At 36.7% G+C, this 22,430-nt stretch overlaps 1 protein-coding gene across 21 annotated transcripts in view; it reads right to left on the bottom strand.

Annotated features, from left to right (window-relative positions):
* Window positions 1-22,430, bottom strand: part of EYA4 (EYA transcriptional coactivator and phosphatase 4) — a 140,413-nt gene that overhangs the window by 57,621 nt on the left and 60,362 nt on the right. For 20 of the 21 annotated variants that reach the window (XM_058835091.1, XM_058835102.1, XM_058835106.1 and 17 more), the window contains one exon: window positions 8,332-8,381. The exons of the other annotated variant lie outside the window; for it this stretch is intronic. In XM_058835091.1, the coding sequence (XP_058691074.1) occupies window positions 8,332-8,381 (50 nt within the window). The remainder of the gene's footprint in view (window positions 1-8,331; window positions 8,382-22,430) is intronic. 21 annotated transcript variants of the gene reach the window in all.

Raw genomic sequence — 22,430 nt, 5'->3', positions numbered from 1 at the left:
AGTCCTGTTTATCCTAAGTCAGGGACCTTTTTCTTTTGGGTCTCATGCTCTGCCAGTGAGGAGGTATGCAGAAAAGGCTTGGAGGGAGCATAGCTGGGACAGGTGACCTGAATGAATGGGCCAAAGGGATATTCCACATCATGGAATATCATGCCCAGCTTATGAACTGGAGGAGTTACCCAGAAACGGAGATTATCTGGGGTCTGGGATGGGGTCTGACATTAATCAGCAAACAGTGAGAAATTCTATTTTGCATCACTTTTTTGTACTTCTTTTTTTTTTTTCTTCTTATAATCATTATTATTTACTATGAGTAGATATTTTACTTTGCTTCAATTATTACACAGTTTTATCTCAAGCTACAAGTTTTACTTTTGATTCTTCTCCCTATTCCACTGGGTGGGTGTGTGGAGGGTGAAGTTGTGTGGTGGTTTATAGGCATAAACTATGACAATTCTATTTTTATTTTCTACTTTCTACTTTTTCTATAATGACTGATCAGAGCCAAGTAGAATGGTAAAGAGGTGAATTCTGGTATGTTAAATATGAGCACAGCACAATAAAAGCATGCAGTCGCATGGTGCTAGTTAAATGCTTACTGAGTACATAGGACTGACTGACCACATTTAAAATGTGAAACATCTAGCCAAGAAATTACACTTAAATATATTTGAGGGGAAATGTGATTTACATAAATAACAAACCAATCTCAGAACAGGTGATTTGGATCTCAATGGCCATTTTCTTTTTACTGTTTACATTCTTCTCAGAATTTTTTCAGCAATATTTGAAGTGCAAAGTAGCTGGAATCAAATACTTCTACTATTCAGGCTCACCAATGCTAAAATATATTTAGAGTATACAAGAGGTCAAAGAAGCTGGAACGGTGTCTGAATTAGTTCCGTGTACTGCTGTAATGTGATATGACAGAGCAAAAAACAGACCACAGGAGAAAGAAACAGAGCTCCTTCTCATTGTGATTACATGTGCTGAACATGTAAGAAGAACAAATACTGTTATTTTATGGCTCAAAATCCAGTTAAAATTTTAGGATAAGGCTCTAAGAGACTACTGGATTAAGCAAAAACATTTGTAGGTGTAATCCTAGGTTATCTTCTTTCATTCAAAACAAGTATTTACCTTATCTAAGATATTCCTGCATATTCAACAATTACAAAAGTTTGATGGATACATTAATTACTCCATAAATCCTGCTCTCTTTAGCAAACTCAAAAATAACACGGCACTTTGATCTCCAAAATCTCCAGATTACTTCCACTAACTCTTCTACTAACAATTCTTGTTTATCCATTTTTTTCAATGTGGTGATAAAAAAAAAAAAAAAAAAAATTGTTCAAAACTTAGGTTTTATTGCTTTCATTCATTCCAAAGTCTCACTCATCATCAACTCAGGTTAATGGAAGTCTTAACAGTGACATGATCTGGCTTTGGATCACAGGGATAAATTATTAATATCACAGCAAGTATGTTATGCCCAGTATTAACAAAAAACCCCAGGAATTTTTAACAGACATGAAATATAAAAAATAAATTACTTTTATTGTTATAAGCCATGGGGATCTGTTAATACAAACCATTAAAATACTTCCCTGTGATGTCACCAGTTACCATGTATTTGCACTCTAAATAGATTATTGTAATTTCAGTAAACATATCATATATATTTTTAGAACTCTTTGGGGGCTTGATCCAGAGCCAACAAAAACTGATGGGCAGACAGTGACCAGCTTCAATAGGCCTTGGGTAATCAGAAGACTGAATTTCTAAAATCAAAGAATGAGAACATCAGTGTTCAGAAGGCAGAGAGATACCACACACACTGATCTAAAAAAAGGAGAGACTTTCATTGCCTGAAAGCTACACACCTGAAAATAAAATTCACATAGCAAGGCACTACTTCTTGTAGGAATTGTAGTGCAATTGTCATGGTTGCTGTATGTCACTTAGTTACACTTATGTGAAGCATCATCTCCCAGCCATGTTACTTTGATTGATTCCAACTGCCTAAGTGGCATGCAGACTAAATGAGTGCACCAAAACTTTAATAAGTACCAGATTTGTATAAAACATTCTCTGCAAGCTAAGTCTGTGTGTCCCAGAATGTAGTCTTTATGAGAAATCTTATTCCACAATGTAGTTAGTTTAAAATTGGAAAATTGTTGTATGTTTTTTGTCAGTCACTGTCTTGACTGAGTAGTTTGGGCTTGATCCTGCCAAACATTTCTCTTAGGTAAAGTGCTTGTAACTGTAGTGGCCTCATTAACATGAATGCTATACTCTGGCATATACCATCCTTCTTGCTGACTAGTTTTTCTTCCAGTCCCCAAAATTACTTGTGACAATCTTTCAATTTAATTATTCTGTCTTTTCATAGAAAATTTGTTTCACTGTGTCTGTTCCTCCTTATAGTCTGCCCCAAGCCCAAAGGATACCAGAAGCCAGTCAAAAAGTCTTTTTTCCTGGCTAAAGATTAATCTTATATTTGCAGGTATTGTCTTCTGGAATTGATCAGTTTTGCAGAAATGGTGAATCTGTAAAATTGAAATAAATATTTTCATTGCCTTTGGTCATACTGCATGTCTAGTTGGTCTTACGATGAATCAGTTCAGTAAGAGGTGATTGTTGGTGGAGTCTGCATGGTTTCCCAGAAGAGGGATACAGTAAAGTGTCATTAGAAAGAAGTTCAAATGAATGGCATTTCAGAAGTGTCTACCTTACATGTCTACTTCAGGATGAGAGAAATCTCACCTTCAAAGACTAAATCAGAGTCCTCTCAATAACTCATTTCCTCAAATGAAGCCCATTTATCACGTCATTATGATCTACAGATTATTCAGTATGGGATATAGGGGAGCTACACTTCTGACTCAGGAAAGCATTATCCTCTGGTCAAGATAAACTACATATGGTTCACAAGACAACACACCCTGACCTTCTAAAAAGCTTCTAAGATATGGATGAGAAGAAAATTAGGGAGCATAATGTGTTTAAACAACACATATAGAAGCCAGTTAGACTGGTTTGCTCATTTTTACTGCACAACCAATACTATTTATTTTTTCTGTTATAATTCCTGAAACTTTAATCACAATTTCAATAGCTATTGCTGGCTTTTCTTGCTCAGCAGCTCAATTGCAAACTCCTCTTTACTATGCAATGATAACGCTGTCCATCTCTTGAACTGCAAATGAACGGGAAAGTACTGCTGATTCTACTCTACTAGGAACGTGTATGCAGATGGATAACTGTTTCCAAAGTCATGGAAAAGGCATGAAAGCTTCATCACAGAATCTACCAGATGCCTGCAAAGCTTGGATTTGGGCTCAGGAGTTACAGTATTAGATCTGGTAAATATGGGCCAGCCAATGCCTGACTGAAAGAATGAACCATCACCGTGATCATTCCGAGATAAGACTATTATGGTCTTGTTGAGGGAATTAGTGGAAGACATCTCAGGTGTATTATAGTATATATATATATATATATATATATATATATATATATATACATATATATATATTCATCATTGAAACTGATGAGAATGAAACATGATGATCTAGTTGTCTGGAATAAGATACAGAAGATACATGTTACTTTTATTTTTATTTTTTTTAAGTGTATGAATGGTCATGGAAACACTGTTTGGTAAAGTATACATGCAGTATTACATAGCTCAAATACAGTGAACATAGTGAACATTGCATCCACAACAGTGTGCCAAAACAGCAGAGGAAACAAACTTTGGTCAAGTGAAGTGAATCAGAAAACTGTGGCAGCTCTCACTGACAGGCAGTACCATTTATTTACTTGTGAATGCATTAATGACTAATTGTCTCTGCATGTGTATGTGCACTCTGTATCCTGACCAATGAAAAACCATGAGTAGGTATCAAAATGGGACCAGTGAGAAAATGTGAAAGCTTACTTCTCATTCAAAAGTTTTAAGAGAGACTTTTAAGATGAAACAGAAACAGGAATTCTTATCTTTTAAATCTTACTTTGTTGTGCACATGGAAGTGTGGGTGTTGAAGAACAGAACAGCAATCATCTGATGAACAGCTGCAATCTATGCTAAGAACCCCACTGAACCCCATATTAAGTTGAAATATTGGAGGCCTTTTTAAACACATAAAAAATCTCTGTGTGCTTTTTTGGATAACTGCTTTATCTGGCAACTTGATCTGTGCATATGATTCAATATTTACCAGTGATCATCACCAGTGAATTTGTAGTTTGGTAACACCTAGGGATGAACCCCATCTAACTGGTATCAATGAAGTAACTGTAGTTCCCCTGACTTACACTCTTCTTACAGCATCTGATAAAGTTTTAAACAGGAGGATTTATTTAAGACTAGCTCCATTTCCTTTTCTTTTACCTTTAGAATTTTTTTCAGAAAGTATGTAAAGGAAAAGTCAGGAAGAATGGATATTACTGGAAATATTGGATCCACAGGTTTGTAGTAAAAATCATGAAATAAAATGGAGGGTTTCTTGCTCTACAGGGCTTAATTTTAACCTACTAATAGAAAGATTGCCCTTCAGCAAATACACAAGTAATGCATTTTTGACACTGTGTATCCTAAGTAATCCTAAATTGATTTGTCAGCTAGCTTTTATCCCTAACTTACAGAACTACTCATCAAAACCTTCAAGATTTCCCTTTCTTCCTATAGATAGCTTCATCACAACATAAATATCATAGTTTAAAGAGGGAAGGTATGTGAAATATTCAGCCATTTTCCTTTATCCTTGCAGGAAAAAAAGAAACTGTTAAAACTGTCAGAAAAATCTCTTCATCCTGCTGCAGTCTTCCATCCTCTCCAGATGGTAAAAAGAATGTGATTTTTTTTTCCTATAATCAGTGAACTTTAAGGAAGCAGTAGAAGACCCTGCTGAATTTCCATTTGCAGTGACTTCTTCTTCCTCACTTCAGTTCTTTCCTCCCTATTTCATTTTATAGCCCAGAAAAAACAATAATTGCTCTCCTACCTCAGTTCCTGACATGATTTTGGTCTTACAGTGGAATCACTGGCAGTCCTGGTGGTATGAGAAGGAGAATTTGGGGGTAGGAGAGATGCATTCATCAAGCAGACTGCTATCTCAAAGAAAGATGCTGCCCTGGGATGTGTGGCCAAATAGAACATGCTGTTGCTGGGTGTGAGTAGGAACCTGGGACTTCTTATTTATCATTTTACCAGACTTCAGAATCACACATTTTCTAGCATTTCCACAGGTCACATGGTATGAGGTTTTAAGTGTAGCCTACAGGTTTTAGAGCAACAAAATTCTACTTTATTAGAATTAAAATGGCTTTTTTCTTATTTAAGTAAGAAGGAAGGTTGTTAGTAAGTGCAAACAAGTTAACTTTCAAGCACTGCACTAGACTTCAGCAATTCTTGTATGACATTAAATTTCACGTAGGAGCTGTTCAGCACACTGGGGATTGATAACATTTTGAAGATACCTGTCATGTATGAAAATTAAGAGCAATGCATGTTTGTAGGCTCTGAACTCAGGAACTTCTCTCCCTAACCTTGCTAGTGAACTTGATACAAGACCAGAATGTCAGAGTTGTCCACCACGCTGCTCCTGCCTGCTCCAGGCTTGTGGTGGAACAGCTGGCAAGTCCCAAGTATTCACTGCCTCTCTGTCACACACCAACACTCCAATAAAGCATTTTGCATGACTGGACAACTACCCAGGCTTGCAGGGTGAATATAATTTTTACTACATTTTACTATAGAATTATGAAGTAATAATATTGGTACAGCCAGAATACCACCACTGTAAGGTACAATGCTATCACCTAGGTATAAAAGGAAGTATTCACAACCCCTTCAAAGGGATCTGATAAAAAGAAACTCCCAAGAAACTATGACAGAATTTGTAAAACAATGTTGTTTGTGAATCAAAATGTCTGTCAGTGACATTGAAGAATCATATGTTTCCTTTTGTGCTATTCACCATAACTTTAATTCATAACTACAGATCCCTCTTCTTCTGTGCAATTTACCTGTTTGTTAAGACAACAATCACTTTAAATAAATGCTGGCAAGGTTGATTTTTACTGTATATAGCTGGTCACTTCTGAAAAGCATTTTTTATATGCTGCATAGGTTAGTACATCCCTTAAAAAAATTTAGTAGTCACATCTGCAGTTTGAATGTTTCTTTCTAAAAGACAAACCCAGGCCAAGCAAGACAAAGAATCTGCTGATACACACATGTCACTCCAAAAATTCTCCTGACAAAGTTCCCACACCCAATTTAATTACTTCCCTACTGTAAAAACACTTTCCATCTGCATTTATTGTAATAGTTTCAAATCCAAAACTAACAGACTATAAAGCTAGCTAAATAAATGAATGATATTGGCCTTAGGTCCCAAGCCAGGAGCTATTCTGTAAGGCTGTGTGTCTCCAGCATTCATTTTTATGCTGATGTTTCATTTTATGTGCAGTGTTTTCACTTAAGCCTTGTTTAGAGAAGAATTACCTTGCTCCAGGCTTTAAAGTGTGATGTGCCACACAGAGCCCTCTAGCGCTGTTCCAGACTGAGTTCTGTAAGAGATTCCTCTCCAAGACCAAAAGTCATATCGCAACCAAAAAATCCCACTTCAGGCCGTATACACAGCATTGCATATGCTCAGGCTAGGAACACTAATTTCAACACTGTTAACTCTCCAACTGAGGCTGCAGAGCTCAAAATGAAAAGTGTTTCTGTTTTAAAATGCGCTTCAAAAAATGAAACTACCTGATTGACTATTTGCAACATGAGTTCTCTTGCATGTTTTCAGGAGAAAAACAAAAAGTATCTTACTCCTCAGACTCAGCACGAAGAATTTAAATACAGGTTGTAAGAAATTTCCTGATGTGCAAAGATAGTAACAGTACATCGCACTCTGGGTCCTCAGGTTTGTTGCAGTTTGTTTTTATCACACATTTATGAAATTACATCAGACTGGAATTCATTGTTTTCAAAGGCTGAGATACAATAGTTTCATTTGGGCAATCATGACACTTAAAACTACACACTTGTATATGAGTGTTATGCTAAGTTGGGATTCTCTGTGGTGTCAAAATACTCAGAAAGAATTTGACCTTTATAATAAATTTTAATCCAAAGCAGCAGCACAGCAGATAATTTTTTCATTTGGAAGTTACAAGTACTGAAGGGCAAAACATGTTTCCACTGAAGTCCAGGTAAAAACTGCTACTGACTACACTGAAAGTATACTTGGACAAGAGAACTCTCTTTTCCCTTTTCAGTTCTTAGCAAACTAAATGAAAAAACATATTAATAACAGACATAAGTTAATCAAAGAAATTCAGATGGTGCACAGTGCAGCTCAAGACACAGATAACGATAACAACCAGATAACGATAATGCAGCTGACCCCGAGAGGATCCTGCTGCAATAATTAAGGAACATAGCTAGGATCTAGATAAGGATGGGTTTGGGGGGGCAAACCTTGAATTATTTAACTTTTCTGAGTTTTCAGTGACAACGTTAGTGAAATGTCAGGTTTATTTTGTGGCTCTCCCCTTACAATAAAAGCTTCTGAGTTTTTATGACACTGAAATAGTTTTCTATACAGAAGCAAGACAAAGACAAAAAGCACTCACTAAAAATTGAAGACAGCTATCCACCAGTTTACTAACCACCAGGAAGATGTGCATCTAAAACAGCTACTACTTCACCTGCTCAAAATTATCCATACACATACATACATGTGTGAAACATAGAAGTTAAATCCATTTACCTTTTCCCCACGTACATGAAATTACAAAATACTATGCTGGAAATGAGTGTATGGCTTCTTCCCAGCTGACGAACACAAAATGCTTTTCACATGTGAAAACATAAGAATTTTTGATAAGGGCAAGTTTTCCCAAATAAATAATTAGTTTTTCACACTGGAAATAAACCATATTTTCAATAAACTGCAAGACTCAGCTATGCAGAAAATGGATAACTGAAGAAAATGAGGTCTGATCACAAAGGTTTCCCTACACTATTTAATAGTTAGGATTTTTTTTTTTAATTGAAGGTGACAATTTAATTGAAGGTGACAGTTCAGTGTTACGGCATCATCTAAACTCAACAACCCAGCCCCTAGGCTGCATCTTTGACTGGGAAAAGGGAAAAAAAAACCTTTTCCAGAGTGAAAACCATTACAACTGATCCAACCACTCATTCTTTGCAAAATGTGACTCTGGGGCTCTGATGCTACAAATCCACAGCACAGCTCAGCCTCGCTCTCCACCACCATGCCACAGCCAGTCGGTGTCGGCTCCCCAGTACCATACCTGGGATTCTGCGGCTCTGAACCATCGGACTCTGGACACGGCTTCTTTACCTGCAAAAGCAAAGCAGTGCTGGTTACTCTCACTTGAAACACAACTTCCTGTTGCTCCCCGTTCACGCACTTACAGCAGAACTTTAAAGCGGGTCCTGCTCTGCTCACCGTGATCTCTATAAAATATTTCCCGCACTTTACAGCAGCGGTTTGCAGTACTAAACAGTGTGTTTCATTATTATCCCGTGAACAGCTGCCAACTGCACTTCCCCAGGCTCCATTAGTAGGTAAAATGTTCGGCTAAAATAGCTTGGGGAGTAGTCTTAACCAGGAACAAAGGAACCAAAGAACCAGGTTCCCCACTTTGAAATGAGAAAGCCATACTGTTCTCAGCTTGGCCAAGAAACGTTTCCCAAACTGATACTGCTTCTGTTTCCTGCTAAAGCTCAAAATAATAAACACCAGGTTCTGGGGCAAAGCGCCCCGTTAGTTAAATAATTCATATGGTATTTTTAATTTTGTGAATCTGCTAACTGTATGTTAACTGTATTTTCCTATTGCATCAATGAACACATGCACTGTTTTCAGTCATATTTAAAGTATATAAGTACGTCAAAGGAATGTTAGCTTCCAATTTGATCTCCACAATGCTGTAGACTGATTGGAGGTCGTAAAATCCATCACTGTAAAAAAAATATATATATAAAACTGTTCTCTTGCAGACTTGGTATCTCCTTGGGATCTTCATGATTTCCAGCAAAAATTTAATTGTACCTTCTGGTAATCTAAATTACTTGCATTTTCAGCAGAGGAAAAAACATTTTACTCACTAGCTTGCTAATGCAAAATCCAGGGCTCTGTGGGAGGTTTCAAAGCTCCAGTTTTAAAGCCACCTAGAAATATCACTCACTGGGGCTCACTTGGTGTGAGACACAATAAAAAATACATTCCCTTTACAACCAGTAAGTTCAACGATGAGTTTCAGGATACCTTGCATCAAGAAACTCTCCTACACTATTTTGCTACTTTAAAAGTATTTCAGAGGAAATAAAATTGTGACTTTGACTCACTTCTATTGAAGTTATTGACAAATGACAAAACACTCACCAGGCCCAACAGAAAAAAAGGATTAGACTAATACTAAATATTATATATATATGTAAAATCCCTCAGCTGAATGCCATGCAATGTCACTCATAGAGATGAGCCACTCACAGAGCATGAGACACAGTCAGGGCTCACACAAACCCAAACTTGACAGGCACTATTTCATAAACATTCAGGTGCAAACATCATTGCTATAGTTTTATGTTAACCACATTGTTTTTAAAGTAGCGTAACATCTGAAATACAATAAAATGCTTTAGATTTATAAGCACACGACCATCTACCATGAAAAATGCCTTTGTGTGCATTATTCAGGAGCAGTTTGTCTCAACTGAGTTACAGAGGATTTGACTAGAAAAAAATAATTCATTTCCCATATAAAACACAATTTAAACTTATTGAAAATGTAATTTAGTTAGAGCTATAAAATACAATAACACATAATTAAATTAAATACATAATTAATTAAATACAGAATTAAAATTAGTTAGAAAAATAAGTATATGTCTACTACCTATATAGTATAAACAGTAGCAGAGCTGCTTTTTCCATGTCCCTTCAGCATATTTTTGCTATCTCCTTGCTTTTAACATTACTGGCATTCATACATTCCCTTCCAATTTCTTTGCTGTTCTGTGGTTGCCACCAGTAGCACTGTTTGTCACATTTGCACTGGGGCTCAGATCTCACTCCCCAGGTCAGGAAAGCTCAACCACTTTTAACCAGTTGAACCAGCTACTAGAGAGCCTGTCACCCAGATCTGCCAACACCCAGATTTTGCAAAGTGATGGCATGTCCTGTGGTGGGCAACTACTACAGAAGCCAGCACACATTAGCATAATCTGAGCACTTTTAATATACAGAATATATTAAGACCCTTGGTTTTCCTGGCCAGGGATGTGAGATGCAGTAGTTGGATACTCACAGATGAGTTTTCCTACCACAGCTCACACTACTACTGCATTTTGTTTTGACCGGCATTACAAAGCAATCAAAATATCTGAAAGATCATGGTTTACCCATATAAATTAACATTTAACATTAAATTAATATTAAACATTAAAAAAAACAACAAAAAACCACCAACAAAAAACCCAACTGAAAAATTTTGATAAAAGTTGAAAGGTCACAGAAGAAAAGCCACCGACCAATTGTATCAAAGTGACTCACTTCCTGTGTGATGAAACAAACTTGGAGAGGAAAAAAGTGAGTACTTTTTATTTAAGAATATTGCAATAAAAGCAAAATACTTTAAAATACTTTAAGAAGAATATTTCTGGTTTGCTGGTTGGCATATAGATGATGCAGTTCATCTATGATCATTATCTGAAGAAATGTCCAGAAGCACAGAGTATAGATTTGTCTCTTCCTCTGAGACTAAATGTAAACTTCATTGTGTATCTTTAGGGTCCCTCTTTGAGAAAAGAGATTTGATAAATAAAAATGTTATTTCTTAAAGGACAAAGAGGCATGGGATTTTCTTTCAAGTGGCCATATGGAATGAACAACATTTCTCTTTAAGGCTACTCAAGTAGCAAAACAAATTCTGTTATTCATAAAATTATGCCACCCTTGAAGGTGAACAGAAAATCACTGTGAAAATGTATGATCAAAGACTAAATATTGTTTCCTTTGTCTTCAGCTGCACTGTTTTACCTCTTAATCTGCCTTGCTGACTGTTTTCAAAATAATTAACTTTCACTAACACCACATTTATTTACATTCTCATGTGTTAAATGCTATAAAAAGAATCTTTTTCTTTACTCCTGCTCTGTTTTCCTTTTCCCCCCTCTCTGTTTACACAGGTTTTCTCACCATTTTAGTTAAATGCATGTTGAGAATCATTCACAAGGGTAAGATTCCAGTTTCAGTTTGAATGCTGTTGAAATGCACTGAACTTTTCTACTCTGGTTGCCTGCTACAAAATGTTTGAAAAGTTTCAGCTAAAAACTTTTAAATACAAATATTTGTGAGAACAGGCTGTTGTGCTCATGTTTTGAATGTCATGTCATTTTGCTGCTGATTGGCTTCAGTGCCTGAAAACTGGAGGCAAAATCCCAAAACTGAAAGGGGAGGGGGAGAGTTACCAATACCCAGGAATTATAATTTCTGTGAAATAGTGCCCACATTTATTTCAGTCTGTAGGATTCTAAAAGGCCTGTTGTCACACTGTTGGTGAAGTCCTCTTGCAGTCTGGCTCCTGAATTTCTGAAGACCTTATCTGCATTGAATACTCTCCATCTCAAAGATGCCGGTGCTGAACGCACCTTAGGATTACTTCTGAGTGCCAGGAGAACCCCATGACATCAGGAAATTTGACATTATCAAAACTGTCCCCCCTTGCTTTGTCAGTTCCATCTCCCACTGTGCAGTGCCCGGGGTACAGGGTACCCAGGCAGTACCCTCAAAGAAAAAAACAACTCTGTAGACTCAAATGAAGGGAGGAAAACCAGAAAAAATACAACAAGGAAAGAGAACAGAAATCAGGGGACAAAAGAAGAGTGGGATTTCCACAGTGGCAAAACTAGAGGAGAGCAGAAGCCAAGTGAAAAGAACATGACAGATGTAGGGGTGTGATGTGGACAGTAGAAGAATACTGGGACTGGCTGAGACAGAACACCACAGTTTGTTCCCCTCTCTTCTAGCTTTGGGACTAACACCACAAACACAAGCCTAAGCTTCATCAGATACCTGTGAAACTCATTAAAAAAGTCATTAGTGACCAGTCTGCCCAGAGCAATGGACTAGTTCTGCTTACTGCAGCTGTACTGAAGACCTAATCCTAAAAGGATCCAAGGTGGGAAACTACACTTTGAACTTAGGAGACTGTGTATAAATGTTACATTTATGTAAAAACATGAAAGTCCCATTTTGCTTAAACTTTTGTTAAAAATAATCATAGTTATATACAATTTCAACCTTCACCTCTGACTTGGTTCATCAGAATTCAAATATGAACACTGTTCAAAGTGTCTGATAATTTGAAGTCACAGTGAAAAAGAGATACATTTATTAGGCAGCAAAGAAGTGTAATATGATAAATATTTACATGATGAAGGATTTTATATTAATTGAGCTTTGAATGCTTCACGTTTAACCAAGATAGAGTGAGGAACATGAAAAGAAAAATCTAACTATGCATTCACTGAAAAAAAAGAGAAACCCCCTGGAAAGCCTAGGATGTCAGGTAATAAGATCTGCACCATAATGCGTAAGAGGCTGAATTTCCACAGGCCATATTAATTCTGGCATTTCCTTGCTTCTGATGTTTTTCTTCGCAACATTAACATCTTTTAACATGATTTTATTGGACCCCATTACACTAAATGTTAAACCATGAAATGGTCCTGCTCCATGAGGTGTTCTCACACACACACACTGGTGGTATTAAACTCATAATGCAACACAGGTGAGAAATCCCTTCTAACACTTACAGCTGAAAAATCTTGCCACATCAGCACTAAATTATTCTGGCAATGAATCTGCTGAGTTCCCTCATCTACTGACCAATTATGGCCTTGAGGATTCCTCTTAAATCAGTAGGGTTGCAACAGTGTTGAGGACAGCTTGCAATGCTTTGGGCTTGGAGGAAGTAGCTGTGCATGGTAGAACTGTGGAGACTCTAACATCAAGGAGAGAAGAATGAAAAGTACTTTTTGCAGACCCAAAGACAACCTCAAAGCACATCTTTGTGCTTGCTCTGCCTGTGTGATTGCTCTGGAGTATGAGCAGAGCAAGTGCATTTCTACTGCCTGGATGACTCCCTGCAGCAAATTACTCTGGAGAAAGCTGACCCATCTCTGCTTGCTGTCTAGGGAAAGGACTGTGTCTGCAGAACAGCTCCAGGAGAGGATGGCACAGGCAGGAGAACAATTTGATGGAAATATCAGGTAGAAGAAAGAATATGACTCAGGATATTAGTGAGACTGCAATGAGAATGAATAGTAAAGAAAAGTAGTTCTCTTCAAATGTTTTTTAGACATGATAGTCTAAAAACTGACTTTCATAGATTTTACATGGAGTTTTATAACTACCTTGACAACAAAAATCTTAGCAGAGACTGACTTTACAATGCCTTTGTATAGATCATTTACCAAAGATTTCCTTTGCTGCCATGATGTCATTGGTACCACAAAACACATAATATCATTTGCTTGACTAAAAATAACGGGGCAAAGGCTTGCTTACAGATAGTGTTGGGATTTAGTCTCAAATTGTAGCCAGGCAGAAAATATACATGCTTTTTATTTAATTAAAAAAAAAAACACACACAACAAAAATTATTGAAAATTAAGCAGTTTTTTGATGACTGAATTCAAATAATACTGCAACTCTGTATGTTCAGTGAAGCTTCAACCAAATCTCAGTGAAGCTTCTGCAAAATCAAACATCTGAAAAGAATTCTAAATAATCCCAAATTCTGATTTTTTCACAGTAATTTACTATTCTGCCAAACTTCCATAAATCTCATAAGGATTTCACTTACTTAAACCTATTCGATGGTCTCTTCTGTTTTCTTAGTAATGAAATCATTATACTGCCAACTACAATTGACAACTCTAATCAAAACAAGGTTGAGGCTTGAAAAGACTTTTTTAAAAAAAAATAAAAGTAAAGTGAAAATTATTTGGAAGTTTTGAGTATGAAAGCAGACTGCCAATGCTGACCTTTGCATTTTATGTAGCACTGTAGAGGAGACTTCATATTCAAAGACAACAGATATGTTTCTGTGCCTCTAAGGGGTGAGAGCAAGGGATGGGAACAAGGAAAGTCACTGCTGTTCAGCCATCACTTCTGTTTCCCATGCAAACCTTTCCTGAGACAGATTTTTCCCTCGATGAAATGCATCATTCCTGCCTCTCCTCCCTCTTGCCAGAGTAGTACAGTAGTAACTCTGGTCTGCACCGCTGTGAGATGGACACCTAACTTGCAAGGAAAACTAATACAGAAGGGATGTGTTTAGTATTAAATACCTATAGTTCAGGCATCTAAATCAGCCTAGGCTTGTCACATAAGGCTTCCTTTACATCTAACAAAAAGATACAGATGTATTTCACTGGTCCTAGAGTAGTCATCCATTTCAGACAGAAGGGAATTACACCAAATTACCTGTGACTAATGGCTTCTACTCTCCACTTACCTGCTGAAATGCAGGTGGTTGGGAAACACTGAGGAAATGGAATGGTGCTGCAAAAGAGAGAGGGACAAAGCCTGTGTGTCTTATGACGTCCTTCATTAAATCCTCTTTGTTGGTGGCACTGATTATAACAACGGAGAGAGATGTCTCACATGGAAGTTGCATGTTTTAGAGCCTCAGCTCCTTTGAACCAGCCACTGAACTTGATAATTTTAAGGAGTTATGGCTTTAAAAGCACACAATAATCTTAAATTCTTCCACTTCTTGAAATGACAATCTTCATGACTTTCACATTGTTTTGGATTTTCTGTACAAATTGCTGCCAATAACAGTGTGGACAAACCAGGAACCAGTCCATGCACAACCCAAAGAGCTGCAAAGAGGCATTGCATTTCCTTTAGGTCTTATTTCACCAGGCTGGAATGATGAGCAGTGACACACTAGAGCTCTTGCTGGTGTGCACATTACATACACATTGAAGTTAATGGGAATTTAATCAATCCATGTAAATGCCTTTTTCATACTTCCAGTGAGACTATAATTATCGTTTCTTTTGGGCACACTGCAGTCTTACCATTGACACTACCCTTTGTAAAACATAAATCAGAAAGCTATATCCCGTATAAAACTCTATTTCTATAGAGAGGTTTTAGAGAATAAAGGTATCATAAAGGTGACATGAATTGACAAAATCTGAGACTTTACCTCCTTAATTTTCTTCTTCATATGCTATCATTGGGGACTAAACATTCCTTCCTTGGTAATTTCTTGCTAGTGGAAGGGCTTCCTACGTGTTTGTTTTTGCAACATGACTAATGGGTTCACACAGTTCAGAACTCTAAGCGTCTTTAAAATCTTTTATACCTGCAAACATTTTTAAAACACATTTTAAATTGCCTTTGGCACAAGTGCACTAAAAATATCAGAGGGTGTAACAGTCAAGTCATAATTTAAGCAATTGGAACCTGTAAAGCACTAACTTCTACATTTCGAAAATCATTTATGCATGCACTGTGGGAAAAACTGGCATTCTTTTTTCTTTTTGTTTGTTTGTGTACAATGAAAGAAGGAAATTTGCCTTCCCTTAACTGGTGGGTCAGGCAGGGCAAATGCCACACTACAATGGCACTTTTTGTTTCAGGCTGGGTTACCTAATAGCTCGGAGCTCACAGAACACTTTTTCCCTGCAGCTGGGGGGATGGGCCTGGCTCCCTTTGAGAAAGAAAAAGAAAGAAAAAAGGGAAGGGAAAAGAAGGGAAAAGAAGAAGGAAGGAAGGCATTAGCTCCCCATTCAGATGTTCCAAGGGCCAAAGGTTTGGAAACTCCACCAGCCTGGAGCTCATTTATCAAAAAATTCAGATTCAGGAAAAAAATACTAAAGCACTAACACTGGTTATTCTCCTTTCTTTTTCTTTCTCTCATGTTATTTTCCTAGCTCTCTTCCTTCCCCCTGCACCATCTCTTAAGAAATGCCCACTCCAACCCAAACCTTTGGCTTTTTTTTGCCTTTTCAAATCAGCACTGCATCTCACTGAAGCTGAATCTGCAAGTTTACCCTTGGTGTCCTCGTGGTACCTCCAAACTGGCTATCAGCTAGAAGACACCATTCTTAATCTAGAGATGGAAAAATGCTTACTGTTCTTACCTCAGTTATGCTCCCATAATCTCCTCCAGTTTTGTTGCAATTGCACCATTTTTTTTAAGTGTTTGCTTTTTAAATATCGGCATTCCTAGATCATTGATCTATTTTCAGGAAAAAACATACTGAAATACAGGAAAACAGCTATGATGTGCATTGCTTTCTCAGTTTCATCTTGTGATTCTTCAGCTCCACAGAAATACTGTAAGCAAACTAGGTGTATCAGAACTGCTCTGGAGATATCATTTAATACTCAAAGGAATACCAAGTCATCTCCTGTTATATGCATAAAATTCAGAGCCTCCTCAGAAAACTTGAACTTATTTTCTTTCCTTCTGCTTTTCAAAACCAACGAGGGCCAACAAATGCAAAGAAAAAAAGAGTAAACTTTGAAGCTGAAATTTAAAGCATTGAAAGTCAGGAAGTTCAAAAGTTAATGTTCCTATGGCTGTGTTAACTTGGCCATGTTGCAAATAGATCATGCAAATACTTCAAGCTATTTTGTTAAGGGCCTATAGTACTGTGCCATAAAGCATAATAAAACATGCTGTTTTCTTTTCATGTGGAAACCAATTCGTATGAGGAACAGTACAGTGTATTTCTACTGCTGATGCAGACTTCTCCACCACAAGTCAAGTATCTCTGCCCCAAGGCACTTCTCTGTTCTGACAATGCTGGTGTCTCATTGGAATCCAGCTTCCCCTTCTTTCGTTTAAGAGCTTACATGCTGACCCCCCTCCCTGCAGGAACAAAGAACAACTTCTCTCCTGACTCGTTTGCCTCATCAGAAAATAATCTGTCTTTCCCCTTGAGATCAAAGAACACTTGTCACAACGTTTCCATCCCTCACTTAGATGAAATTCAAACAAATGGCCTTGTCGATCATCTCTTCCTTTCTGTTCTTCACCATCCTGGTTTTTACCAAGAAGCATATTGATACCCCAGTGCAGTAGAAAACACAATCCTACATCTATTAAATAACCAAATACTCATCCTCACTACAGATGATGAAATACATACATGTAAAATATTTTGATTTAGCAAAGCATTTCTTTTACTCTCCTTGTACTTTCTGTTTGTCTTCTGTGTTTTTAATATACGTATTGCCATGTGCTAATGTTAAAGGAGATCAGCCCTCAGAAAATGTGCCTTTTTCTTGGTTATGTTTCTTAGCTCCACTGAGAGCTAACCCACCAATGCTGGGTCAGTGTTAAGTAAGCAATGTCTGAAAAACCATCACTTTCACTATCCTCTCTGTCTTGGACAAGCATACTCATCAGCTGCATTCTTCATCTCAGAGCTAAGAGACTTTAAAGGCAAGGATTGTGGTTTTGAACTATATTCAAAAACCTCAGGAAAAGGAAAACAGCTCTAATGTGTTCACAATACCCTTACTTGATGTGACCTTTGTACTAATTAGTTTTCAAGCACTAAAGTCTTCATAGAAGTACAATCTGTTTAAGAATGAATGAATACCTGACTCAGATCATGGTCTGACAGAATGGGATGGAATAGTTTGGACACACTGAAAACATTGTATATGGATTCAGCTACATGACAACTTGATTTATTTGCAATCCAAAATAAGTTCCTTGGTTGAGGTTTGAATTATTCCAGACAACAGAGTAAGCTCTTCCTACAAGCTCTTCCAAGTTTAGCCGCTTGTTCACTGGTGCCAATTTTGCTCAGATACTTTTCAGCCAACTTTTCTTCACTTTTGGTCTTACCCAAGCTGTATAAGCCAGATGTAATGGTAGGAGACCAGTTATTACCTGTAGTGTCTGCCAGCATAATCCACCCTGTGTGACCTGTCCATCACACATATGTCATACAGAATCAGAGGTAATGTTGCACACATCCTTCAGAAAGGAAGAGAAACTACTGCAGATGTTCAGTACACTTCTTAGTGCACAGCTAGTAAGAAGGACTCAAGACACTTCTGTGTTTTTTGGATCCTTCTTCATCTCTCAAGAGAGACAACCATATTCAACTGACTGTTGTGACGTCGAGTACCAGAAAGATGAGAAAACTTAACTGACCATTATTCACAGATAATTAAGAACATCTGGCATCTTCATTATCTAAATGTTGATAATTTTTGTCATTAAAAATACCAGTTATTCACTGTACTCCTTTACAAGCTTGAAAGGCAAGAGTATGTTTATGCTGAGTACGTGTACGGAAACCTGAGAATGCAAACAGGCTCTTTGTGACCAACTGTAATGACTGCAGAGTGAGATTCAGTTCTGCCAAATTCTGTGTGGGCAAATTCTGCACAGCTGCCTGAGGTGATGCTGTATTCACTCCTCCAGCAAAGGGCATTCCCTGAGCAGAGGGGTTGTCAAGCTTGAGACAAGCCCACAGAGATTTAAGCTTAGGCCTAAATCGGATTTTGGTGGCTTGGACGTTTACTGTCAATGCAACAATTCAGAATAATGAAGGTAAGTCTGAATATGCCTTTGTAGGACAGGAGGCTCAATTAATGCCAAGAAGCAACAGGTGGACAGAGCAATAAGACAGGTTGGAAGGAGATGAACACGGTAATATGAGCAGGTAATATGAACATGATTTTAGCCCAGCACCTGCCTACCTATTAACAGCTGGCAGAGTCCTGTAGGCATTGTGGAAGATGGGAACTATGTTAAAACAGTACTAAAATAAAGTAAAACTAAAAAAAAAAACCACCATAAAGCCCCAGCAATAAAAACTCTTCTGCTATTCTTTTAGATAGCTTTTCTCCTGGTAGTAGATCAAAGGTATTCAGCTATAAATATCTGATTTTTCCACAGATAGTATCTATGAATCCGATCATGAACAAATAATTTGGTCTGTGAAAACAGCCCAAGCTGAAGTCATCAGCTAATTGTACAACACTGGTATTTTTTTCACAATGGACTGAGGCCATTCCAATTAAAACCACCTGATTAAAGTGTATACAAATGACTAATCTAAAATTATTTTTAAAAAGCATGTTCAAAACTTTTGAAAAAAGTAGAAGGTAATAAACAAGAGCACATCATAGTCTACCCAGAAAATTACCAATTAAATCTCCTGTACACTTACAGTGAACAGCTGTGCTTTTTCCTAGCTTCATACATTTCTGTTCTCCCACATTACTGACGCTAATTTGTTTAGAATTTTAGCAACAATTTCTAGCAGCTGTTGTAACAATTTTAAACTGTATCAAATAACTAAGAACTTCAGCAACCTATTCCTCTCATAGTAAGGATGCAAAAGATTATTTGTTGTTCCAACTACTTGATGGTGAAAATGAAATAATCAGTTTTTTGTCGCCCAGATGTTATCCAACTGGTGAAAAAATAATTTGTTAGAGGTCAGATAAAAGGACACACAATGCTGAAGCGTAAAATCCCACAAACATTGGATATAAACTAAAGATCTATTCATATGCATTTGTATCACCATCAGGGAACCAAATCTACTTTGTTTATGGTTACTTTAATTTTCAGTGCCTTTGGAACATGTCAGCAAAACTGAAGAAAATGCTGCTAGGGAATGAGTCTCCCTTTTTCTTTTTCTTTTTTTTTTTTTTTAGGGGTAAAGTTAGCAAAGGCAAACCACAGTAAAATTCTTTCAACTAAATACGTAGGAAAATATACTGCACATAATTGCACTATAGTTAGTATATATGCTAGTAAGCACCACAGAAGCAAACTGCCATGTAGTGAGACTACTTTTTATACTATGATTTATACTAATCAAACTAGATTTGATTATTCAAATATTAACGAACATTTACAACATTCATTAAAAACCCTGTTAATATTGTATGGTTAAAATGTCATTCAGGGAAATTAATCATAAAAGGATAAAGTATTGATAGTATCTATACACAGGAATACAGCATGAATTTGGTAGTATACTAGTAACAACAGCCACGATTAGAAATCACATTAAGAATATTTAATTTTGGTGTTGTCACTTGTATTATGCTGTAGTTTGAAGCACTAGCCAGAATAGCTCTATTTACAGCATAAGGTATGTAAATAAATGTCAAACTATCAGCTAATAATATATTTTTCATTATTAGCCAAGGGGGACAACATCAGAGGCAATATAGCTCATAAAACACTGCTCCAAGAAAGAACCATTTGACAGATCATATTTCAGCTCACATGTAGGCCAATTTTGTCTCTTTTTCAGGTTTGAAAATTTGACTGGTAATATCTCACTATAGATCTTTAGTATATCCAAAGAGATTTTCATTTTTTTAATTATTAATACTGCTATATTAAAATGCATAATTTAAAAATATTTCAAAGTATGTTTTAATTTTAAAGGTGCTTTATATAGAAAATAGTTGAACTAGCTTTCCAGAAGCAATCAATTAATTTTGTTGGGGCTTGTTTTTCCAAATTCATACCATTTTGTTTATATTTAATGTCGTCCAGTAAATTCTTTAGCCAGCAGGCAATTACTTGGAAAAAGGAATTCTTCCAATTTATTTTGGATGGTTTTATATACCCATCTCAAGTATTAAAGAAAAAAAAAACCCTTTAGTTTAGGAAAATATAACAACCAAGATTCCCTAAACTCTCAAAGCATCCAAAACAAAAATAAAGAGACAGCTTCATAGTGATGGATGAATTTCATGTACCCAGGGCAATACCCAGGAGTTACAACAAAGCATATTTTCAACGCATCTGCAGCCATTTCTCCCACAAGAGTCTGCATATTCTCCCCTATTCCAGACAAGTGAGCAAGTGTCCTTTGTCTCCTGCTCAACATGCCAAATCTCCTGCATCTTTCGACTCTCCTCCCTTCTCTCCTGTCTCCCCAACCTGATCCTGGAATGTTTTGGCCACGAGGTTAAGAAAGATTCCCCCATTTATCACAACCTGCCAAGCACAACAGGGTCACAGTCCCAGCCCCAGTGCTATCACTTAGCTAATCCAGCCCCGGCACAGGCATGAAACTTCAAAGATATTTTGCCACGGGCAAAAGTTAGTCCTTATTTGCTTTAAAATCCAAGTATCAATCAAGTTAAACTGTGCTTCAGTGGAGCTAACAGTCTGAATGTTCAGAGCAACATGGACATTTGGTTCTTAGCTTCGGCTCTAATTGAATGCAGAGCTCACCTGGGATAGCAGCACAAATATTTCAAGTACAGCAAAAATCTCGTAATGGGACAATTCCTTTTATCCATGCAAACACCCTCGATAAAAAGAATTGTTCAATCGCTCGTGTAAAAACACAAAAGCACCTTCTGGTGCATGTGAGCAAATAAATACAGAATACACACAGAATATCTGTTTATGTTAAATCACTTCAGATTATTTTACCTTCCTAAGGTTTTATTATGAGTACCAGATGAGCAGCCAAACTTATGTGATTGCAAAGGTCAGTTAATGACTTTTACATATCCCTGAAATTAATGTGAAGAACAATTATGAATTTACTGTGAGAATAAGCAAAAGACTTTTCTTCAATATCTAGGAAATAAATAGTTAATTAACCCTAGATAAAATAATATGTAAATTTTACTATCCTGGGGCTCTGCTTAGAGATTTCTGTTCAACCTAATGCAAACTTTACAACAATTATGCTTTTTAAGTCAATCCAGGTTCTTCATCAAAGTGTATTTTTAACTGCATCCTTCTAGAGCTAAAAAGGGATCCATCTTAATATCAGCTTTTTAAAAAATCTTTACCTTTTCTGCAGATATTTACTTATAATTGAATACTGTTTAGTCGTGTATTAATTCAGAGCAATGACTGAGTGTTGCAAAGAGAAACCACACAGATATTATCTTTCCTGTTAAGCTATTACTGAAATGTACATTATTTATTTTTGCCAGGAATATGAATGAAAATATCTTTAATAAAATAAAATATAAAAAGGAAGCAAGTAGCATATTAGCTACAGCATTAAATTCTGCAAACTGCTCACATACCCTTTGTACATAAATTTAATACAGCCATGATCTCCTTTTATTTAAAAATACTGAAACAACATGTTAAATTTTTAATCCCTTGTGAATAAAATTCACTAAATGAGTTTTACAATTCAAAGTTTAAAACTGAACAAAGTGTGAATTATTTCCTCCAGTCTCCCAAAGTAAATGTAAATTCAATAAAATGATGTATGACTCTTTGCAAGACAACAACAGAAAAGAAAAAATAAAAATTATACGTAAGTATGTAAACGAGACAGTATGCAGTGTGTTTTTTCATCTGCTTCTTCTATTTAACAGAATGTACAGACA

This window comes from Poecile atricapillus, chromosome 3 (assembly GCF_030490865.1).
Source record: "Poecile atricapillus isolate bPoeAtr1 chromosome 3, bPoeAtr1.hap1, whole genome shotgun sequence".
NCBI lineage: Eukaryota > Metazoa > Chordata > Aves > Passeriformes > Paridae > Poecile > Poecile atricapillus.
Note: the sequence above shows the minus strand (reverse complement) of the source record. Positions and strands in the feature narration are given on the sequence as shown.